We start from the raw sequence: 25,573 nt of genomic DNA, 5'->3' as shown, positions 1-25,573 counted from the left end.
ATGCAAATAGAATATTTATTGTTTATATATTCACATAATTCAACTGTCCACATGAGCACAGTTTTTCAGCTGAGCAAATAGTTATATTTTCAAGCATGGTCTATATATTTCAACATATTCTAATCTGATAGAGATGTAGTATCTGGATATATAGAGGTACAGTGCTTGATTTCTTGGGAATCTACATGTGATGTATGATGAAGGCAGGGGAAGGGAATAAATCTGATTTACCAATGATTGTATGAGTAATTTGGCAATAGGCATCTTTGAATTTGATAGAACTTTGATTTATTACAGATCCTGTAGTGCAGATCTTGTTCATTTATCACCTGATGTTTAGTAATAATCTGTGGAGGAGTGTTCTATTAACTATAAAAGTAGATGTTGTAATTCCAGAATACACTTATTTTTTTAATAAATTGAGTTATTTTTTTGGAATCCAAGAATTAAAGGCTGTTTATTTGCTTACAGAGAAGAAAAACATGTAATTTATTGAATAATTTTTATATAAATCTTTCAAATTTTATTCAAATTTGGAGAACTTTTACTAGAGAGCTAATGAATCACATTATAGCCTTAGAATCTAAGTTATAGTGGGTGTACTTCACGTGAGCTACACCTTCAATTATCAAAACAGACCTACCTGTAAATAAATAATGTCATCACATGAAGTACATGAAACTCAGGGTAAGGAATTTGCTCAGGTGTCACATAGGTACTAAATAGCTGAGTTCAGTTCAAGTATTTTCCCCTGATTTGGAGAAACTGTACTATTCAACACTGCTTGGGGTGGTATAGCCTTTAGGAGATGTAAGTCATATATGCTTTTACTTCCTAGCATGCAATATCTGTTGAAAACTGGGTAGATGAAAAACCTTTTTATTACATTACTAAGAATGATAGTTGATACAGTTATTGTCAGAACATTATGAAGTTGAGAGTATCTGTCCTTTTGTTTAAAAATTACTTTGTTCACAGAAAAATTTAATGTTAAGAGTATAGTTTAAGAAAATGACTCATTTATTTAAGAAAACAATGCCTCTTTTTGCTCAAGGAAGGTTCTCTGGAGCAGGATTCTACACACCCTAGACTCCCGTGGGTGATATGAAGCTTGTAGTTTTCTCATTTGAGAATTGTTGGGCTGGAGGATGCTACTCCTTCATTTATATATAGATACCTTGGACAAAGGACATATTTTAGACTTTAGACTGAAGTCTTGATAGTAATGGAAGAAGGTTTCTGAAAAAACAGTATTTTGGTAGTATTATCCCTGTCAACCTCCACTTTTATAAGTGGAAAGAAAGTCTTTACTTTGGCAACCTGAAATACTAATGACTAGATTAACGTAGTCATTGCATATAGGCCCTAATGTACCATGATCGGCTCACAAGCACGCGGCTACAGACAACCAACCCATCACAGCATCTTGGCAAATTGATTGCCTCGGAGGATTTCAGAATGTATTGGCATAAATGCCAGACTGTGAAGGAATGATTGAACCACATGGGGTTGAATTTATCAATAGCAGCAGTCCATTCTTCTAAACAGAGCATGTGCCAAGCACCAGCTTGTAATCACAAACATCATCTGCTGCATATTGAAGAGGAAAACAGCATGGGTGTGCTCAGGATCTTAGTGGTAGTTTATAATTAATCACAACATTGTTTAGCAACTTGGAGTGTATTCAAATTGCTTCATCTATGAGCTCTCAATAACCATATTTACTCTGGCATTTTTTTCTCCCCCTTTCTTCCTTATTATTTTTTTATTGACTATCTTCTATTTGCATGATCCTGGATGAGGTACCGTGAGAAATGAAATGATGAAATGGACAAAACCTAAGCCAGGTGCCCAATATAATCCAACGTGGAAGAGAGATCAGGTATACAACCCACAAAACAAATTAGCCATGAATCAAGGGCATCATAGGAAATGACCAGCCGTCCACTATCAGAAGAGTAAAATCCTAAGCAGAACATTATAAGAGACACAATTATAGAAATATAGGGCTTCTTTAGAGCATTGCTTACTGGAGAAGGAGTGTGAAATTAATCTTGAAAGATAAGCTGGGACTGTAGTACTCCCCTCATGAAACAGGTCCTGATGGGTTTGTGCTGTAGTAGATGGGGGACAGCAGTGTGAAAGGGCAGCATTCTCCATTCCCCATGATGCATAGTAAATCGGTATAGATGAGGCTGAGAAAGGCTCTCAGTGGAGTTGGTGTGTCAGCCCTGATCTGTGTGAGTACTTTAGTCTGCCGTGCACTGGCTCATCATGGAGACGGATGACTGCCCCTTCCCTGGCAGTGGAGAGGTGGGAGGCAGAGAGGGCACAGGTGCAGAGCAGGAGTAATCCTTTTGACGTTTTGTGGAAGGAATTAGACACACATATATTAATTCTAATTAAAATTTGACAATCTATTTGATATGGAAAGTAGAAAGAGAAAATTAATAGTCAAAAGCCACAGTTCTTGAGTTACTGTGAAATTAGATAACGTAGGGTAAGGACAAGCTTGAGGTAAGGAGTGACAACTTCTGTTTTGTATGTAGTTGAGGTGGCATGCCCTTTTGGGTTCTTCTCTGTACTTTAATCTCATTTGCACCCATAGCACAGTTAGAGTAATTTATCCCATTGTGGTGAAGCTTGTTCTGTTTCTGTGGGTGATTTCTCCTCTACCCAATATCATAAGCTCCTCGGAGGCATGCCTGCCTCATGTTCTGTACTTAGCACAGAGTAGACTAAGGTAGGCATTCCAGCTATGCCAAGTAGGCCAGGGAATGCACAGAGAGACAGGAGAAAAGGCAGGAGAGAACAAGGGAAGCCAAAGGAGGTGGAATGTTTAAACTGAAGTTTGTGAGACTATGATTGGGAGCCAATCAGAGATGAGTGGAAAGTCTCCCATGGTGGCATGGCTGGTCTGATTGCTAGTAGGTATGTGGAATTTGCCCTGAAATCAGTGTGATCCATTTTTCTAATTCTCGAGCAATGTCCAAGTCTGTGCATGTGGGAAGAGAAGGAGTGTAGGATGAATTGAATGTTTAGAAATAGATAACTTTAGAATTGAGGCTGGTTATCATGGCAGATATAGCTTAAAGGAAGATGAAGAAAAAGTTGAGCCATCAAAGTTGTAAGGAGCAGAGTATGCTCATTCTTTTAACTTGGAAGTGCCTCATTTTTTTTTTTTTTTTTGGTGGGATGTTGCTCACACTGTTCATAAATGCTAAGGGAAATCAGCTTCCTTCAGTGTATATACAGAATTTCTTGACATGATGGCATGGGCCAGACGTTAGCTCAAGTTCGAGCCCTGCTTCACGTTTAGTTTGTGATCTTGGGAGTTTGCCCTTTTCCCTCTGTGCTTAGTTTTCACATTTCTAAAACCAGAATAGCAACCTTTGTGCTTCCTTATTACTTTGTTAGAAGTATGGTAACAGAAGTGGTTCAGAAGGCATGAAAAGCCATTGAAATTTACAAGATTGGTTGAGCTTTGAACAGAGGCTTAATGTTCTTCTGATTAATAGATGTATTAAATTATAACTGCCCCCCAAACATGCTGATTGATAGCTAGATATCAGAATATTGGGCTTTCTTGGTTGCTGAGTTGAGCCTGGTGGTGGGGGTGTGGCACAAAAAGAAAATCTTGAAATGCTCATTGAATATTTGTGTCCCTGTGGCCACACCTTGCCTCTTCTTTCTGCAGGCCTGCAGGGTGTGAGAATGGCCTTGGCAGGCTGTCTTCAGGAGAGGACCCTGGTGTTTGGGACCTTGCTGAGCTTAATTGCAGCCTGATCACAGGGCCTTAACTTGGGAATTGGGAAGAGTAATATTTGAAGCTGAGCAGTGATTATGTTGCTCTCAGGAAAGCCCCTGCTTTCTCCACAGAAGCATCTTTACTTATTACAAAAAATTCAATCTGTGAAGACAGTCCTCAGTGGGGAAGCCTCCCACAGTTGGTATCTTATAATTCGTTAGTCATAAAGTGTTCTACTTACTTTTTCTTAACTTTTCTTTAGTACAGGGTAAAAATCCTTAAATGAAATAAAAAGAAAGGGAGGTATAAGAGCTAGCAAAACCTTGAAGAAATTTGGATGGTCCTCCACCCTTGGCAGTTCTCACTCCTCGGCAATCTTGCAGCAAACTTCATTGGTCCAGTTTAATCAAGCATTGTTGCTGCTCATTTGCAAACACTTGTCCACTTATGTGAGTAAAGGTTATAATCTCCTGGATTTTTTCTTCACCCTTTTATGCCACATCAGCCCTCCTGGTGTCTAGAGTTCCCTATACTGGCAAAGTTTGTTTTTTGTTTATTTTTTGTTGTTGCTGTTATTTTTTAACCAGCTCTATTGAGGTATAATATATGTGCAGCAAACAAAACATAATTAAGGTATATAACCTGGTTAAGTTTTGACATATGAAATAGTACCTTCCATTATCAAGAGATTGAACACAATTCTCGGTCCCCAAAACTTTCCTAAGTGCCCCTTTATAATCTCTCTCCTCACAGCACCCACCAGGCTGCTTTCTGTGAAGCTGTTTCCACTTGGAGTTTACTTTGGGAGAAGAACTTTTTGTTGTTGTTGTAAATAACATGCTCATTATTTTTAATAACTTTTAGGCCTGGCTACTGAGGCTATCTATTTTTTCTTGAGTGAGCTTCAGGAAAATTCATATTTTAGTGAACATGTCTATTGCATTTAAGACATATTGGATGGCACAAAGTCATTTATGGGATTCTCTTATTTTTTAATGTCTGTATTGAATCCATCACTCTTATTCCTGATAATGGTCAACTTTGTCTTCTCTCATTTTCCCCCAGTCTTTCTATGTATTAGTTTTCATTAGCTGCTGTAACAAATTACAGCAAAGTTTGTAACTTAAAAATTTGGCATTTGTTCTTTCACAATTCTCATGACCACAGGTTCATGTTGAAATCATTGTGTCATCAGACCTGCACTCCCTGTGGGAGCTCTAAAGGACAATCTGTTCTTTGACCTGTCCAGCTTTGATAGTAGCCAGCATTGCTTGGCTTGTGTCCACATCAGTCCAGTCTCCGTATTTGCCTTCTCCTCTTCTGTCTTGAACTCGCCAATCTCTTATAAGGACACATGCATTTAGCGCTAGCTGCAGACTGGTTTGAAGCTTATCAGTTTTAGTTATTTTTTCAGAGAATCAGGTTTCAGTTTCATTGATTTTTCTCTTTTCTATTTCATGGATTCAAATCTTACTACTTTTAGCTTGTGTCTATTTTAGGTGTTACTTGTCTTTTACTGCTGGCTTAAGATGGAAGATAATAAAAACAATTTTAAAAATTGAAAAAAGATCAAAGATAAGATTATTACTATAAAATTTCATCTTTTCTACTTGAATTCCATTCCATACATTTTATATTTTTGTATAGTTTCATATTCTAATTTTCATTATTTCTTTGGTCCTTAGAAATGTGTTACTTAGTTTTCAGTGTGGGGGTGTTTTCTAACTGATTTCTGCATTAATGTTGTTACAGCCAGAGAACTGTCTTTGTATGACTTGAATTCTTTTAAATTAATTAAGGCCAGTTTTAGAGTTTAAAATATAATCTGTTTTGAATTAATGTTTCAAAATGTTAACCATACATTTACCCAGTGCAGTACTAGGGTTTGAACCCAGGGGCACTCTTATCACTGAACTACATCTCAGTCTTTTTAAACTTTTTTTTTTTTTTTAATTTTGACATAGGGTCTAAGTTTCTGAGGGTCTCACTGAATTGCTGAGGCTTGTCTCAAACTTGCAATCCTCCTGCCTCAGCCTTCCCTACAGCTGGGACTGCAGGCTTGTACCACCACCAGGTCATATATTTACTATTCAAGAATATGTATTCTATTTTTATTTAGAATACTGTTTAAATGTCAGTTATTAGATCAAGTTTATTGGTAATGTTATTGAAATCTATATCCTCACTGATTTTCAGCCTGCATGTTCCATTGGTTACTAAGAAAAATTGATGAAATATCGGATTATAACTATGGATCTATTTCCCCTTGGAGTTGTATTGATTTTTGTTTCATACATTTTGAAGCTCTTAGTGGGCGTGTAAGTGTTTATTGGTTTGTCTTCTTGATGAATTGATTTCTTTATCATTATAGGTGGTATTGTCCTCTCTTTTGCCTGGTAGTTTTTTATTATATGCCAGATATAAATTTAATCTTATAGTTGCACTTTGTTCTAGGTTGCTTTTCAGTTACTTGGAAACAGCTTATTCTTGCTTTCAAGCTAATTTAGATAGTCTTTAATATAGGACTAAGTTCGTACTATTGCTAAGGTGAATCTCTTTTGAAAATATTTCTTTTGCTCCAGACTTTTCACTTTAGTTGGTAGGAAAAGGTATTGTTCACAGCCCTGCATCAGCTCTTGGGAATGATTTCCCTTATTTTTTCCTGGACTCTTTCTCCTGGGGGAGGGGGTGGTTTCCTCACACATAGCCACTGACCAGTACTAACTGAATACAGAAAGGAAACTCTGAAGATCCAGAGTTCTCTGTCTCAGACTCTCTTTCCTCTGCCCTGTGAAGGCCAGCACTGTTGCATCTCTGTTTGGATTTACATCTATTCAACTCAACACTAGCAGCCCAACCTGCCTCTCTTCCTTGTGCTGCAGCCTGGATTCTTTTTGGGGCATTAAGCTGGGACCACTAGATGGTTCATCACATTTGTTTATTTGTTTGTTTTTGTGGTACTGGGGATTTAACTTGGGACTTCACACACCCTAGGCAACTTCTCTACCACTGAGTTCCCTCCCCAGGCCCGTCATTGGTTTTGTTTCGGAATCTCAGATATCACTGTCCTTTGGAACAGGTTATCCAGTATCATGAGAACTGTTATTTTATGCATTTTGAATGAGTCTAGTAGTTTCATGTAGGAAGGTAAAGCTTGTAACCTCCATTTTAGCTGGTAAATGAAATTAAAAGCTGAGATGTTGTACAAATTGGATTTTAGCACATTTTTAATTGTTCTTAGAAGACTTCAGGAAGCTGAGCATATGTCAGTCCATCCCTGGAAAAGGCTACATCTGTAGGACTGTATATTTTGTGCCTGTTCTCAGAGCCTCTACCCACCTGGACAACCCTGTAAAAGTTAGTTAGCAGCTCAGCGTTGTGAGGGGTTCAGAATTAAAGAAAAGATCAACTCATTTTGGTTTCTTCACTCTATTGCTGTAACTATTTATTGCATTTTTGGCTTTCTAATCTATGTTAATTGGTTAGAGATTTTAAGTTTTTATTGTGTTGAAGTTTATATGTTTCAAAGACATAAATGTTTTTAAAAATTAAGCATGAGATATTTGTATACAGCAAGCATTTTTAATACTTTGCTTTTACAAAAGCAATAGAAATGTAGTAAGTCAAGCTTGACATGTATAGACATTCAGCCAATTAATAAATTTGAGTTTGATGTATAGACATTCAGCCAATTAATAAATTTGAGTTTTTTTCTTTCTGCCTCATAGTTTCGGTAATTTGAAAATTAATGATGATTTTCATTTGTTAAGTCAGTTTTTACTGCCTTATAAAGCTAGGATTATAATTTTAATGACAGGAAATTCTTTAATTTTTTTTTTATGTATACATGTAATTGCCCTGACCAAATGTATCCATTAAAAAATAAAGTTTAAAAAATGAACTGTGTTCTTTATTGTTAACAAATAAATCCAAATCAATAGCAAATAAAAAATAAAAATCCAGATTTTAAAAAGCTAGAAATGTTTGTGACATTTATGCAATAGCTTACCTCTTCATACTAAAGCAAGTCAAACTTTGATCCTAATTTGTTATTTTGTTTTGCTGCCCTCTAAAATCTCTGTGACCTAACCTGTCCATTAGATCAAGGAACAATTTAATATTGAAGTAGATGGGGCTCTCCGAAGAGCATAATAGATTTCTTGCAAGATGAATTGCCAGTTTCTCATTGTAGAGGTCACTAAATACTAAGAAAGGGTTTGGTTTGGTTTAGTTTGGTTTTGTCATTTAAACATTTTCCATGATATACAAGATAAACCATGAACTTTTTATTCAAAAGTTTTAATTTATGAGAAGTTACATGTTTGTATGATGGTATGGCATTCCTTCTTTGGAATGGCTCTGTGGATGTATCTGCCTATCTTTTAGGTAGCTCATCCAGATGTATTTTCAACATTGTTGCAGTGAAAGCTCTCTGTATGTCCCAATCTTACACAGCCTTTCTGATGTATTTGGTTTTAATTAACTTGCTTGAATCTAAGTGGTGTTGTTTATAATACTCTCAGCCTGCTTTCTGAATGGGTTGTCACTTTATTTAGCTTTGAATGGCCTTCAGTTCTTGTTGAAGTTAATCTGTGGTCTGTCTTGCCATTTTGAGGCAAAAACATTTGCAGCAAGTCAATTTTGTGATTGTAATCACACCCATGAAGAGAGAAAATATTCTAACTTACCTTCTCATATTAGCATATATTGCTGAGATGAGCACGTTCTGTTCCATTTCTGCAAAGTGGGTATTAGATTTCCAAAAGATTCCTGAAATAGTGAGACTTCCTACAATTTTAACATACTTGACTTAGTTTAGGGCTCAGCAGTACTTGACCTCCAGGAGAGTGCTCTCATGAAGTAGCCATTGGCACCCTGCTGATCTCAACTCATCCCTTCTAACAGCAGGAATGAAACAGATCCTGGGAGTCAACTCTTGCTCTTAAGGACATCCTAAAGAATAATGGTTAAAATTTTGAAGTTAAAATGACATTTCTTAGAATGGAAGGGATACTTGTCTTCATTATGCCCTGACAGTAGGCTACAGTAAGGTTGCTCACCTTTCTGGAGTCTTCAGTGGTACATATCCACGGCTCTCCAGAATTGATCTAGCCTTCTGACGTGATGATCAAGGGATTTATGCCATTTTGAAAGCCTGTTTATGTATTAGAATGCCTCTGGGGGAAATATTTAGAATTAAGAAATACCCATTTGTGTATATGTACACACAGAGTTGATACTGATTTTTAAATTTTATTCTTTTTGATAACTTTTGTTAGTAATATCCCCTGTAGCTATAACCAAGTCTGATATTAAACCCTTATTCCTTACCTTTAGTCAAATAGAATGAAATGAATTGTGTTCTTTTGTTAATCATAATAAATGTGATTCTTTTAGTTGATTAAGGCAGTTTGCCAGTGACTTTGTAAGTGGTCCTATGTGGATAAATTTTAAATAATATTTAATTGCAAAGAAAATGGAAGGACAAAGGGAGTAATTAATGAAGGTAGCCGGTAGGGATTTAAGGAAGAATTATTTCTAACAGTTTTAATGATATAGGTCTTCCTCATACCCATCACTTTATCACTTGCTTTAACTTGAATTCTCTCTCATTGCTTTTAGTTTAACCTAAAATAAACAAACAAAAATGTATTAAAACTGTTTTAGAAAGAAGATATTGAGATATTGTACTTGGGTTTCTGTTAAAGTATATTTGTTCTATTTTAAAAGGCCCAGTGATGTTGATTGCACAGAAATTTGGGGATATTTTTTTCCTAATGGGAAAAATTATTATGGATGCTAAAAATAATAGATATGTCCTTCTTCTTTTTCTTTCTTTTTAAAAAAAGCTGGACCTGTGATCTGCAGAATGCTGAGTTATCCCCCAACTCGCCGAGCTTTAATTGTGGGTTGTGGCCTACAAATGTTCCAACAGCTCTCAGGCATTAACACCATCATGTATGTATTTCTTTCTGACTTTTTACTAAAAGGATTGTGAAGGGATTACTTTACATGGAAAAAAGAAATAGGACTCTTGGTGATTTGTTGCTATTAAATATATAGGATTCTTTTTTGGCAGATTGATTGGGTTTTTTTAATCGATATTTTATAACTAGAAGGAAAAGATTTGTTATATTTGTTATATTATTGACTTTATTTGTTTCATATATTTTATGCCCTCTAGTAATACTTCCTTTTATTTTTAAGTATTATGTCTTTTTTATAAACCATTTCTTGATGCCAGTTAGAAAGTAAAACAAAAGAATGTCACCTGGCATTGTCAGAGATTCCGAGCACACAGTGATGGCTCACTTCTATGTGAGGCATTCTGTTAACATGCAATGTGATGAGGATATTAAAAATATGATTATTATAACCAGAATAAAGTGGAGGAGAGCACTAGTGGAAGGGGTGGAGAAAATAGAAAAACTCCCTGTTGGTTAGTTTTCATAGTACTCTGTAAAATTGACTGTCGGGAGTGGAGCGGGATGAATGGTGACCTCTACCATGTTTTATTTGTACCAGATACACAAGCAGGTACTAAAAAATAGACCTGGTCCCTAGCCTAACACATGCAGGCCCGTGGAGGAAGCACACATTAAATAAACTCATCATTAAATATAGAACTTAAAATTGCTTTTAAGAACTGTACAGGGTTCATATGTCACCAGAGTGGATTTAAGATTCTGGATAGAATAATAGAGAGGTTTTTGAGTTTTCTGAGAAGCCGGTTGGTGGATGAAAAGCTACATTTTAGGGGCTTTTTCTTCCTACCTTCTGGTTATAATCACTCATTTAAAATAAAAAAAAAAATAGAAGTTACATAAAATTGAATTTTCCCTGGCAAGCCATTTGTACTTGAGAATTTGATATTTTCTTTAAAAAATTGCTTGATGTGCTTATTTAGTGATAATTTGAGGGGAATAAATTGGTTAAAATAAATTTTAAAAATAAAGATTAGGACCCAATGTCCCATTGATTGCATCAGGATTTGTTAAGGAATTGTACTTATAGTATAACTATAACCCTTGTTTGATATTAATTGCAACCTTGTCAGACTGCATTTCTTAGACTACATTTTTAAAACGCTGTGCTTTCCTTCCTCCCTCTGTCATTTACTTCATTTCCCCCTACCTTTATCAATCCTGTTAAGGCCCATATTTTGATACAGTGCCTAGCATATTTGCTCCCTGGATTTGGCACCTCCAGTTTGATCATAGCATGGAATTGCAACAAGGCTTGCACCAAACTTTCAAATAATGCTGTGTAGTGATAACCTTGCATGAATATTTGAGGTGATCTACCTAATATATGTTCTATTTATGAAATTTTTTTGGTTCTATCCTTTTCTAAGCATTTAAACTTGACAAGTTTAAAAGCACAGAAAATGAAGAATTTCTTTGTACATTTCTGTTGTCCTTTTGCATAGGGATCACAAAGTCAACTCTAATCAATGGGTAGTGGCTCATCTAATGTGTTCCTAGTTGTAGTGACTGTCGTAATTCATCTGCAGTACTTAGTAATAAATTGTGCTGAATGAGGTTTTCAAATTTTAATAAAATATTCATTTTTTCAGTCTATTAAAAAATGAAGTGATAATAAGGATCCCAATATTCCCTAAAATTTAGTGTACTCATTAATGTGCTGTGTTTATTACAAGCTATACGCAACGTTAAGTAGTATTGTTGTAGAACTTGTGCTTGCATTTGAATATTAATCCTGTAAAATAGGAAGAGTGAAATAAAGTACATGATGGTTGAAATGAACTTCTTTTGGTGGGTACAAACCAGCTAGTCAGCTCCCTGAAGACTCTGACATGATATTAGAGTCTAGAGGTTAGAGTGATAGATATGTGGATAATCTGATATCTAAGAGGTGAGTAGCTTGGTCACTCAAAATACATAATGTCAGACTCTCATTTTCTAAGCCTGTAAAATTTCATGTAAGTCAATGTTGTTGTGATAGACCACACTACTGGCAGAAAATTACCAGTCTGCAACTCTCATGTACTGTGCTTTCTCCTCTTTGCTCCAGTCTCTTTTCATGTGTCTATGTGTATATCTTTTCTCACTGTTCTGAAGATTCAGTATATAATATCATAATTTTTTTCTGGTTTAAAATAATCTCATAACTGGAGCCTAATAATTTTGGGGGTTTTAGTTAAAAAGGCTAGTCACATTTTTCTTATTATAAAATTGCTGTTTTAGTAATTCAGAACTGTGTTTTTGTGGACATTGTATTATGTAAAGCACTATTAAATTTTACTCTTTCCAGGCTTTTTCCTTTTACACGAGAAATAGTCATTGCTCTTTGCCATCCCAGCTAACTTTAATAATGGGCAAAGGTTGAAATTTCCTTTTACAAATTCCATCTTTAATCCTAAAGTCTGTGTAAATCTGAAATATGAAGTATTTTGTATTGTATTTCTCACAAAGAAAAAACCTTAGGCATATCAGGTAGAAATATATTGAAAGGTAAATCATCCTTAGAGTTATATTAGATAATCTTAACGTGTTGTGTTTTCTCCCTCATAGAATCCTTTATTTTTATCCCCTTGACCTGTTTAATGTCTTATCTCTGTCAAGAAAATGTATTTTCTGCTGGAAATATTTAATTATCTCATTCTTTGTACCATGTGTGTGTCTGTGTTGGTCTAAATGTCTTCTGTTTGTGTGATAACTCATTCTTCTTCCTCTACTCTTTTGAACGAAAGACTTCTGAGTTTAAAACATTACATACTTGAGACATTATATTAAACTTTTACAAGAGTCAGTTTTCTGACATCATTCTGATTATTTAGTAATTTCAAGCACACAACAAAAAAGATTATTATCCTCTACCCATGGAAAAAAAAAAGAATAGAGCAAACCTTTCTTGCTATAAAAGGGTCAGCATTGCACTGTATTTCACATACTAATAAATTGTCTCACATTTGCCAAAGGGGAGAGTAGTGGTAGATGAAGAAGATGATGATCGGTGTAAAGAAAACTCTTAAATTCTCACTGTCACCCAAACTCTAGTGATTTTTCCATTTTCCATCTAAGAAGTTTTATCTATGACTCTCAATAAATGGGCCATTCCTACATTGTCATTACCACAGCCAAGGCATATGTGTTTGTGTATGTGTGTCTGTCTGAGAGGGAGAGAATGGATGGGTATATACATACATAAAAATGGGCTCTCTGCAGGCTTGTTATCATCCTTCTTTTAAGATACTTGTAATATACTGTATTTTGGTATGTTCTGATAAAAAGATAATTGATCCATCATGGCAGATGGAAGGTATCAGATGTATCATCATGGCAGATGGAAGGTATCAGATTACTGGATGACTAAATGGCTCACTTTAAATCTGTTAGTAAAGAAAGGGAAATCTAGAATTTTAAGCTTCTGAGTCTTGTTTTTACTAGAGGCTTGTGGGGAAATAGAGTCATTTTAGAAAGCCCTCTAGTTTTAAGCTGTTCTTCTTTCTGAATAATCCTTCCATCTTCATCTTCTCTTCTGACCTTTTCCTGTAAACTCTCAAGTAAGGGTGGGGAGCAGGCGGCCATCTTGTGTGGGATGCTTCCTCTCACTTTTGTAACTGCTGTACCTTAATCCTCAGGCGATACTTCTTCCTTGGATTTACAACAGATAGTGAAGGCCTTTAGAAAATGTTTTGATAGCCGTCATTTATTGACCATTGAGTACCTGGTGTGCCATTCTAGAGTATGTATTAGTAAATATTCACAGAAGGGGGGGAAAAGTAGGACAAACTGTTTTGAGTCCCCTCTTATTTGTTGTTATTATTACTACAGTATAGCAAACTATTTTACTGCTTTACATATATAATACTATAAATTATATTGATAGACTGTATCTTTCTTGATCTGATATCAGAAAATATCCTGTCAAGTAGGGATGGAACCTAGGACCTTGCATATGCCAAGAATCACACTACCCTTAAGGTATCCCCTCTTTTATTTATTGACTAGATAGGGAGTTAGGGCTTAACCAATTACATAACTTCTTCATCATCCTACAGTAAGTTTTAGAGCTAAGAGTGGACCCTAATTTTCTGATACCAGGTCAAGTGCTTGCCCCTTAGTCTTAAACACTAAGCGTGCCCCAAGCTGGCTACTTAAAGCTTGTTTGAGGTTGAGCATTCAAATTTGGTGAAATTCAATACTGACCAAAGATAAAAATCTAAAATGGCTATGTATATAACACAGGTTGTTTCCCTTATTTGAATGCTTGGAAACAGAAATGCTCTGAATTTTGAACCGTTTCAGGTTTGGTTATATTTGCATATACTCTTTAAAAATATTTTTATTCTAATTTGTTATATATTGTAGCACAATGCATTACAATTCATATTACACATATAGAGCACAATTTTTCATGTCTGGTTGTATACAAAGTATATTCACACCATTCATATCTTCATACATGTACTTAGGGTAATCATGTCCATCTCATTCCACCATCTTTTCTACCCCCATGACCCCTCCCTTCCTCTCCCACCCCTCTGCCCTATCTAGAGTTCCTCTATTCCTCCCATATTCCCCCTCCCAACCCTACTATGAATCAGCCTCCTTATATCAGAGAAAACATTCAGCATTTGGTTTTTTGGGATTGGCTAACTTCACTTAGTATTATCTTTTCCGACTCCATCATTTACCTGCAAATACTGTGATTTTATTCTCTTTTATTGATGAGTAATATTCCATTGTGTATATATACCACATTTTCTTTGTCCATATATTTGCACAGTCTTAATGAGATGTCTTGGGGCTGGAACCCAAATCTACACATGAAAATCATTTATACACATAACCTATAGTTAATTTTATGCAGTACTTTTTTTTCACCTGTGTTTTGACTTATGTTACAGGAGGTCAGGTATTGAGTCTTCCATTGATGACATGCATCATGTTGGCACTCAAAACATTTTAGTTTTGGAGCATCAGACTTTGGGATTAGGGATGCTTGACCAGTGATAAAATTGTCCCCATATAAAGAATCATAGAACTTATTCTTAAGTTTTCAGATATGCAGTTAAGGCCTTTACTCTGTACCTCTGATGTAGAGCTTCTGGCCAAGTCAGCCTGATGTTTGCATGAGTCATTTATATGTTAATCACATTTAATTTAATTTTGCAAATGCAGTATTTCTAGATATGTTATATCCTCCCAACCAGCAACAAGCTCTCTTAGTATTAAAAAAAAAATTACCATACAGTCAGGAAACATGGCACAAACAGGCATAATAAGTGTAGAGAAAAATAAAGGTGACAGGAAATAAGAAAAAAAAAATAAGGGCTATACACTCTCAAATTGCAAAGTTGAAGTAAAGATGAGGTTCTGTTGTCTCTGCAGTTCTTAACAGCAGGGTGAGCTCACTGAAGTATCTTCCTCTCTCTGCCTCCTCATTGTTCAGGAAGCTATTGAAAGCTCAAATGCTTATCTAAGTGGAGTATTTCAAGATGGTATCTGTATGCAGCTCATTGGATGAAAAGTATTGAGTTAGTGGGAAGATGTTAGGATTCATGGTTGATTCCTTTGAAAGATAAGCATAATATAATGGGGAGAATATTAACCCAGGAATCAGGAGAACTAGTTTCTCCACCATGGGATTTGGGGCATGCCAGTTAATTGCCTTTAATTCAATGACCTATAAAGTAAAATTGATGGAGTTTTAATGTAATCTGAAGGAGAAAACAAATGATTTTCAATTTTAAGTAGAAGCTAAAATACTTGAAACAAATATTTTAAGACTTTCTCAGATGGAAAATTATCAGACTATATGGAATCGGTTTTCACCCCAAAAAAAGAAAAATATATTTTGTTTAACATAATTTTTAAAGGATTTATTAAATGCTTAGCATGCTGATTATTGTCCTAGATGCTCAGCCTCTTACATATATTATGACCCATTTTTGTTTCCCAAGTAGTTTTGGTGTTATAGTTGATTAAGCCTCTTTTCTCCAAGATTATGGTACCTACCCCTGAGATGATTGAGCTTTCCTTGTCTGCCATTATACATTGTGAGGGAAGCCTCAATCCCTATGAACATCACATCAAGGCTCTGAAAGATGGGTTTATAGGGGAACCTTCACTTTCCATTCCCCTGTGTTCTTCTTGCATGACTGTCTTAGCTTGGCTCCCCCCCATAAGCAGACCTTGAAGTCAGCATTTCATATTTTGGAGTGATACCAAGAAGCACAAGTAAGAGAGCAGGGAAAGAAGGAGAGGGAACTGAGTAAAGGGTGCACTGGTCAGTAGGATATCTCAATAAGGTTGAGTGTGTGCTGTGCCCCAGCACGACCCAGGGGCATTAACCCACAATCCTCATCTCTTCGGTCTGAGGGGTGGTGTCCTTGCAGATGTTAAATGCAATCTTCCAGGTTCCCCTGCACAGTCGCTTATGATATCTGAACTTTCAGGCAGCATAGCAGAGAGACAAAGTGGGTTGAAGTAGAAACTGCTAGATCCTGTGGTGCCTTCCTGTGATAGCTGCAGGAGATTTCAGAGTGAGGCCAAGAGCATATGCAGCAGGGCATTAAGAACACTGATTAAAAACCCTGTGTTTTCAAATATGTGTAAAAATTGAGTTAACACAATATAGGCAATGAATTTTCTTACTACCTTTCATGGATGTAGCAAATTCATTCAGGTCAATAATAATTGCCTATTATTGAAAATAGGCAATGAATATAGGAGGTTCATGATAATAAATGGTGAGATTATTTTTTCTTGAATATTATACTTTCTTTTATAGGTTACATACAATTTTGTCCTGACAAGGAATCTTAAAAAATACATGTTAAAGTACTCATTTATTTATACCTTCAACCAAAATTTACTATAATAAGATTCAAAGATCTATAAATATGTAATTCTTGTCATTGAGAAGTCTATAGTCTAAGGAGATTCACAGAAATAATTACAGCATTATAAAAAACAAGTTAAGGGGCTGGGGTTGTGGCTCAGGGGTAGAGTGCTCAACTAGCATATCTGAGTACCTGGGTTTGATCCTCAGCACCACATAAAGATTAATAAAATAAAGGTATTGTGTCCATCTACAACTAAAAAATAAAAACAACAACAATAAGTTAATATGCCATAGCAATATAGCAAAATGAATGATTAATTTTCCCTAGGGCATAAGGAGACATACAATATACGTTGTTTTTTTAAAGATTTCTTTTTATTAATAGTTTTCCGGTCAAAAACATGGTACATCAAATACTAAAAAACAAACAAACTTTTAACATTAGACTTGGATTTGAATTTAGACCCATCACAATCAATAGCTATATAAACTCCACAAGCTACTTAACTTTCCAGGGCCTCGATTATCTAAAAATCAGGAATTTTCAGGTTCTTTTGATGATTCAAGAAGATAGCATGTATGGTTCTAGTCCATGGAAAGAACTAAGTCCATGTTAACTTTCCTTCTGTTCACTATGTTTTATAGTTTAGAAATTTCTCCGCATATGTGCAAAGCATTAACATCCCAAGTTAACTCATCCTCTTTGACCTACATCCAAAGTCCAGGATTTGAGTAACCTCCGTAGACACTGAATTGTTATAATACCCTTTGTTAATATGTATCTGTTGTCATCGGAAAGAATCTGGGCATTATTTTTCTTCTAGCTTGTAGTTGTTGGAAGAAATGTTGTCCACTTCAGTATTAGAAGTGATCTTTTCATCTTAGATTTAAATCAAGGAGAAAAGACCTCAAAGACCTTGGGTTGATAAGAGGGAATAAGGCCTCCTTAGGAGGTTGTGCATCTGTAGCTGAATATACCCCATGTGGCTTCACTTGTGACTTACATCAAAGGATTGTCAAATCCTTTTGGCACGCTTTCTGAATCAGATGTGAATTTAAGGTCCTGTGATAATTAATGGAAATTCATCTCCATGGTTTGTGAAGTGTTGGCAACTAAGGTTTTGGGTTTGCCAGGATAATCTTTAGAAATAGGAAAACAATTTCCTGGCCTGCCTTTCTCTGACTCTTGTTTTTACTGAAAAGTAAGGAGAAGAAAGGGAGATGCTGCATAAAATCTGGGATTGTATCCCAGGAGATAGGCTTGCTGTTGCAGTAGAGCAGATCCTTGTCCCAGTTTATGTAAATATGAGAGTAACACCAGCCTGGCTGATGCCATGTGAACTATCATAGACTTGTAGGCATGCTCAGACCTTAATTCACTCTGAACAGATAGGTTGGCAGGTGCTCTGCTAGGAACTAGATGTACACATACGTTTCCCATCCCATCGCCCCACCCCCACACCCGTGCCCCTTTTAAGACAGAGTTACACTAAGTTGCTTAGGGCCTCACTACATTGCTGACTGGATTTGGGTGCACTGGCTCCCAAGCTACAGGCTTGGGTACCCAACTTTCAGTAAGAAGGGGATGACAGTAGGAGGGGCAGAAATGGTAGAGATTTAGGGATTCGGTTTTGTGCATGTAGTTGGTTACTTTGAACTTGCAATTCTCCTGCCTCATCCTCCCGAGCTCTTGGGATTACAGCTAACAGGTGTGTGCCACTTCACCTAGCATGGTCTGTTTTCTTTATCTTTAAAAGGTCATTCTGTGACCTACTTTGAAGATAAAATGAGACAGTGGAGTGCTGTTTACAAAGTACTTAGAGGACACTTGGAAGTTCTGTTCTTCCCATGTTTACTCTTGTCCTCTCAAGTGAGTCAGCCGTCTAGACTCTCACTCTTGGTCCTTGTTTTTTAAAATTTTCCCCCATCATACCAGTGCATCTTACGGCTCCTTCATGCCTTTTCCTGTTCAGTGGGCCCCGTACTATTGGTGCTCCCCGGGTCTTGGCTTAGTCTCTTTCACTCCCTTGGTTTCTTTGATAATCTGCATGCTAAATGATCCTCAGAGCCATGATTCAGATCAGAACTTCCTGGTGATACTGTTTTATACCACCAAACCCACACCCGGAGTCAACCCAAAAGCGGGAGCTCGGGGAGTTCCCACAGGGGGAGGCCACAAAGCATCCTGAGTTGGGGCCCATGGGAATTCTCCAAAGAAAGAAGCCCTAAATTCCAAAGTATTACCTGAAGAGTTTTGCAGCTTATACTCACAACAGCTGGTGTGTCTGTAGCAGTGGCATCAGGTATGGAGTTTACTTGAGGGTTTAAGGTATTTTGGCTCAGAGTCATGGCCAGTTTCTTTCAGTATTTTAGGCAAACTCCTGAATACTTCTATCAGTGCCTGGATTCAAGGCCCTGGCTTGAGCCCAGTTTTGTAGGATAAACATACACCTGGCATTCTGTGATGCTTGGTCAGTTCACAGAAAGTAGGGAGGGATTGGGGGTCTCTACAGATACACACCTACAAGTCCATTCGCAGCTCGGTTTTACTCAGATGTCCCATTCTCATCAACCACAACACACACAAAATCCAACCCTTAAATCACTACCATATCTGCCCCTTCTCCCATCATCCTCTTCTTACTGAAGGTTGGGTGCCCAAACCTGTAGCTTGGTAGCCTGTGTACCCAAATCCAGTTAGTTGGAATTTCCTTCAGTCCTTCTCCTTTAATATCTCTTATACCATCCCTGTTCTCTTCATTCCAGTTATCTGTCACTCTAGGTTCATAGTCAGGAATCACCAGTTATGCAAGTAACAAAATTCTACTCAAACTTAACTTAGGAAAGTCAGTTTGCAGTAAGGGCACAGAATACACAGGAAGGAAAGAAAGCTGTACAGTTGTTCCTGGCGAAAGGTTGAAACCACTGACTGGAGAGTCACCTGCTCAGCCTCTGTTATCTACGTGGTATTTGCCCTAGCTTCTTTACAGCTGTATGCATCTTGTTTTCTTTCTGTCAGAGATCTTCCTCTCTTCCTCTCTGTCAGAGATAGTTTTGCATCCAAGCATCCAAAATAGATGGTCTTGAATTTTTCCCAATTCCTAATTCCTAAGAGGAAAAAAAAAAAAAATCAAAGCAAGTTTACCTTAATCCAGGTACATGAGGCCAAAGTGCTGAACTACAATGTAGAAAGAGGATTTTTCTGCCATAAATCTCACCTCCCTCAGTTTATCCTACATATGTCTGCCTGTAAACTTTACAAAACAAAATTAGATCCTGTCTCATCTTGGCTTAAAATAATTTAATGGACCACAACATTCAATAGAGTTGAAAGGTTAGAGACATTCGTGTTCATCTCTGAACTGCCTGGTATCCAGGTCTTCCCCACATTCTGTGCCTCCTGCTCTATAGGACCTTTTGGTACTTATGGCAATGATTAAAGCTGCTCCAAATGTCAGTGCCCTCTTATGTGCTATTCTTCCTGCCTCAAGTACACAGCTTACTGTAAGAGCTCTGCAAACTTGGGTCAAGTGCCATCTCCCTGAACCTAGAGGCCAATTTAAATGGTCCTCATCTGATTTCCTATTTTGCTTTGAGTAGATATCTGTTATAATAGTTGTGTTTTATTATAACCATGGATTTTAATTTTTTCCCCCAAAGTCCCCTTTTCCCCTGGAAAAGGTAAAACTAGCTAGATTTTAGTTACTACCGACTCTATTGTTCATAGCCAGTCATAGCATGGTGTTACAGTGAGATTGAGTCATACTCATTCTGTGTGAGGTCTCTCCTATTACTTCCTTACTAGTTTGCAGATACGACCTTAGGGAAACAAAAGCCTCATTATTAAAGCCTTGAGATGAGATGATTTCAAAACCACTGCCAAATTAAATTAATCATATTCTTTAGAATTATGTGTTATTAGCTTTCTATTAGTATAACAGAATACCTGAGGTAATTAACTTATAAAGAGAAAAGGTTTATTTTGGCCCTGGCTTTGAGAGATTCTAGTCCATGATCAGGTAGAACCCCTGCTTTTAGATCTCTGGTGGGAGTGCTTTGGAGCAATTGTGGGAGAGTGTGGTAAAGCAAACCACTCATCTTATGGCCAGGAAGTTAATATTGGGAGGGGCTGAGGTCCCACAATCCCCTTTAAGTGCACGTCCCCAGTGACCCAAGGCCATTATGTACTTGGGTGTGCCTTCTAAAGATCCCATCACCTCCCACTGTTGCCACCTTGGTGACCATACTTTTAACATATAGGCCTTTGGGGAGACATTTAATATCTAGACTATAGCAAGCTATTCTAATAATTTTATAATATTGCTTAGGTATTTATAAGTTTAGTTTGAATTTCAACAGTAAACATTTCCAGAAAAATATTGTTCCAGAAAATAAAATTCTTCAAGTGAAATTTTCTCAGGACATCTGAATAGCCAAGTTGGGGATTTCTGTCCAAGCTTGTGATTATACTTCCTGTGGCTGATGGAATTGTAGGATTTCAAATGCTATTAAGCTGCTCCATGCCGAGACAAATAGTCTGATGACATGTCATTCATGGCAGGGGGAAAATGAACAGTGTCTCTTGCCAGTCCATCTTCATTTATTTTGATAAGATTATTATTTTTTTTTTTTTACTGGACAGATTAAAATATACAGAACTAAGTACAAAGTGTGTCTGTTTCCATTTTTTTAAAAAAACAGTACCAGAAAACAGAAAATTTTATAAAGTAGTTTTAAGTGTGCAGTTTTAACTTTAGTTTCCTGTGTGCAATTTTACAGCTTTTCCCTGGATTCTTCTAATGACCCCTCTTTAGCTTACTTAAAGGCACTCTTCTCAGCTGCATATCTAAATTATGTCAGGAATCTAGTAATTTATCTAAGACTGTTTCTAAGGACTAAATTTGACATCGAGGCATACTTTCTTGAGAAAGTGCAGGGTTTATTAAATTTCATATTAATGCACTGCCCCCTTTGGAGCTGGTCTGTGTCCTATCTGATCCCATGCATTTCAGGCTACTCCCTGTGGCCTGGGCCCATCAGGGCTTTTGAGCTTGTGCCACCTGCCCTGAGGAATTAAGTTCTTAGAATATTCTGCCTAGAGCTTTACTCATGTGTGTGCTGTTAAATGCTGCTTTGTGATGATAGCTGACATTTAGATTGCTCTGGTTTTAGGAATGGGAATATGGTCTAGTTGTTACAGCAACAGCTACAGACACTCATAAAATGTTCAGTTTCATCATTTTTTACCCAAGGCCTTCATATTTAAAAAAATAGTAGTCTTGGAGGCTAAGGGGATGAGAATGCCATTTGTCATCACCTTACAATTGCTCTTTTCAGCTGAGAGGAATTATGCTGTTGCTAACTTCAGAATTGAATAGTCCTATCTAATAAAATGTTAGAACTACCTGGGGAATATTTAATGCACTATAATGTGACTAATTCAGCAACATATTAGTTATTATATCATTATTTTCCCTGGCATCAGTCAGACCTAGAGTCAAATTTAATCTTATTTGCAGACCAGTTGTGCTACCCAGAGCAGTTAATGTAGCCACTTGAAAAACTTGGATTTTTATGTGCAGATGGGGTGGTAAAACCTAACATTTGAGAGTGGTGCTCCTTTCTCATTCTTTCCCATCTCAGTGAATAGGCTTACTATCCATCTAGTTGCATAGATCCAAAAATCCAGGAATCATCTTTTATTCTTTCATTTTTGCTCCCTATATCCAGCTGTCCAGCAAGGTTTAGCTCTAAAATGGTGGTTCCTACACTGAGGCATTCATACACACTACAGGGGAGCTAAAGGATATCTCAAAATTTAAAGTAAAAAGAGTTATATAGGTGACTATTAAGTATTACCATTATTAAGTAATTTGTACCTTGATAAATGGGACTACTCAGTATTTCTTCAGGCCTGGGCATACTGTGAAAATTACTGAGGTCCTGAAGGCTCCATGAAGCATGAAAGTTTGTGAAGTTGTGCTCTATCACTTAGCACATATCCTTCCTCTGATCCTTATCTTCACTGCTACCCCCATCCAAGCCATCATGGCCTCTCACTCATTTACCGCAGCAGCCAGCCTTCTGCTGGTCTTCTTGCTTCCATGGTGATCCTTCATAAGAGCAACTAAAATGGTCTTTTAAAAATGTAAGTAAGATCATAGCTCTCCATTATTCAGAAACTGCAGTAGGTCTTCATCACACCTGAAATCAAACCCCTCACACAGTCCACAGGCCCTACCACCTACCTGCCCCCATCTCCTGCACCATCCTCATCTCTCCCTCACTTTCTCATTCACTAAGGCTCAGCCACTAGAACATCTTTCTTTCATCTCTTTTCTCCTTAAAGTTTTTTCCTATCTTAGACACATTGCCATTGCTTTTCCTCTTCCCTGGGGGGAGCTGCATTCCTATCTCCACTGTAGCTGATTTCTTTTTCACTTATGCCTGAATTTAAATGTTACTACCTCAGATAGGCCTTGACCTATGGTCATTTATTTTCTTCCTAGTTCTTATCACTGCCTAAAATTATCCTCTTTGTTTACTTGTTTATTAGCTCTATGTGCAGGGCCCATCTGTATTGTTCACCTTTGGCCTCTGTCCCCCGTACCATACACATTAAGAAATATTGATTATATGAGAAATGCAGATAACCTTTGCTTCTGTTTCCTTTTTTTGTGACCACATGATGTAATGGATGTGCATGGTCCTGTTGCTGCTGCTTTTATTTATTTATTTATTTATTTATTTATTTTGCTTTAATAGTAGTCCTGCTGAATGTTAGAATGGGGAGCTAAACATTTGGGCAGTTATTTTAAACACTGAACCATCTATTTGTATTGCTTCAGTAGTCAAGAAAAGAAGTCCAGCCATATTGTACTGCGTCTTTCCTTGAAGTGCCTGACCTCCGAGTTTTCCAAGTTCATCTCCAAGTGAATTGATTAAACTAGGAAAATTCCCTTTTCTCCTTTCCACTTTACTGGTAGTATAAAGTAAAACAAAACAAAACAAAACCTGTCTTTTATCCCACTCATTCCATTAAAATACAGAACTGACAATGACATGGAATAAGAGATGTTGAAGTAGCCTTTGAGTTTATCCTTTCCCCTTGTCCAGGTCAGCAATGAACTAGATTGCCAAGTTAGATTGTGCAGGGTCTGTTTTCAGTGCAGGGAGATAAAACTTTGCAACGATCAATAAAGTTTAAAAAAATCATGAAAAACAAAGTTTTGATGCATGGACTTCAATAAAACTGATGATAATGTATTTCAATGTAATAAATTTAAATATTTATAGTATTTAGTAATTATTACAAAATCCAAACAAATTAATTTACAAATGTAGAATATACATCTGAGCATTTTTTTGTGGGAGGAAATTTCCTTCTTTCACCAGTCTTTACAGATTCTGTTCTCAACTTACTAATTAGGTATTTTCTAAGGTTTTCCACATTCAGTTAGAAATTCAGAATTACATGCCAGTAGAAATTATGTATCTCTGTTAGACTGGTACATAGTCGTCATTATTGTAGGAGAACCTTTCCAAGTTGGAACTCAAGATTCACAGTATATTTTCCCCAGACATGAGAATTCCTGTAGCGCTGGCTCCAGATGAGAGTGGAATTAAAGAACACAGATGCTCAAGAGGCCCACGCTCCTCTGGGTGCCAGCCCCTGGCAGCAGGTGAACTGGCACCAGGGATGGGAGTAGCAATAATAGTGACATTGGCAAGGGCAGGTAGTGGGAGTAATAAGAATGCCAATCATAGCAGGGTGTGTGTTTTGTCCTTGGTAGCCGAGGAAGGAAGTAGATGAGGCTTATAGTGGTTCTGACTGCATAAGATTGTTCCTGTTATACTTGCTAATAAGTTGTAGCTTATATGCAAATGAAATATGAATATATTAGTTAGTAATTCAGATGATTTCTAAAAAAGTTGACATGATTTGGGCTTCTGTGCATGAATCACACAAAAATGTAGTATTTGTTAACACATACTCATTAAAAGACCAATTTGTGAAGTAAATTGGTTATTAAGATTGTATTACTCACTTTGGTTGCATGTATATAATGTGTCAACAGCCAGATTAAAAAAAAAATATTGCTTAGCTACTCATTTCAGCCGCAGAGTATGATTTAAACAGCTTGATGGATTTGAAGATTGCTCTATTAAAATATAATCAAACAAGTTTGCCTATTTTGCTGATTTTTAATTTTTTCAATAAATGATGCACAATATATGTGAAGTCTGTTTATGTGATAGATGACAAACTTGTTTTAAGGTTATTCACGTGCTGTTGTTGTTGTTGTTGTTTTTTTGCAGTTAATTTTTCTCACAGTAATACATGTACAAAACTCGAGGTACTGGCAGGTTTCTTGTGAAAAGCTGTAGTCCCTGCCCATTTCTTTCCCTTCTTTCCTGTTCCTCATTTTCTGCTTTCCAGAGGCAGTTACCTCCACTTGTTATAGCTCTTTCTTTCAATATAAACTCCCTGTATTTCTAAATGACATTTAGAAACATTTATGTAGTTAGATCATTTTCTAATTTCTGAAATTCTGTATTTACTTTCACTCATAGAACATGAAGTATCTAAGGACCCTCCCCTCAATACTCCTTCACACATCTTCCCTGCTCCCAGTATAATTCTGTCTCAGGATTTTCGATGAATTTTTAATTGTTTTTGTCATTATGACTGTAGAAATACTGTTTGCAGCTGAGCAGCTCAGCATGTGGGGCCTCCATTTACTTCACTGTTGTGCAGTATGTCTTCTGTTTGCAGCTGTAGGAAACCACTCCACCCTTCTCCACCCCACTGCCTGATGTCTGGGAGGCTGACTTGTCCAACCAGCTGATAAAGTCATATCAACCTTTTCTTCTTCTTCATTAGTAAATAGTCACCACATCTTACATTTGCTCAGAGTTTATGAAACCCTTCCATAATTTTTTCAGCACACTCTTCAATGGAAAGCCCCTTCTCTTTGGTTAAACCTAATGGAATCCTAATGGGAAATGTCA

At 36.8% G+C, this 25,573-nt stretch overlaps 1 protein-coding gene across 1 annotated transcript in view; it reads left to right on the top strand.

Moving 5' to 3' along the window:
• Slc2a13 (solute carrier family 2 member 13) overlaps positions 1-25,573 on the top strand; it is a 335,579-nt gene that overhangs the window by 130,958 nt on the left and 179,048 nt on the right. Inside the window, exon 4 of the mRNA XM_015493228.2 lies at positions 9,598-9,706. Coding sequence (XP_015348714.1) covers positions 9,598-9,706 — 109 coding nt within the window. The remainder of the gene's footprint in view (positions 1-9,597; positions 9,707-25,573) is intronic.

The sequence above is a fragment of the Marmota marmota genome, unplaced genomic scaffold (assembly GCF_001458135.2).
Source record: "Marmota marmota marmota unplaced genomic scaffold, marMar, whole genome shotgun sequence".
NCBI lineage: Eukaryota > Metazoa > Chordata > Mammalia > Rodentia > Sciuridae > Marmota > Marmota marmota.
Note: the sequence above shows the minus strand (reverse complement) of the source record. Positions and strands in the feature narration are given on the sequence as shown.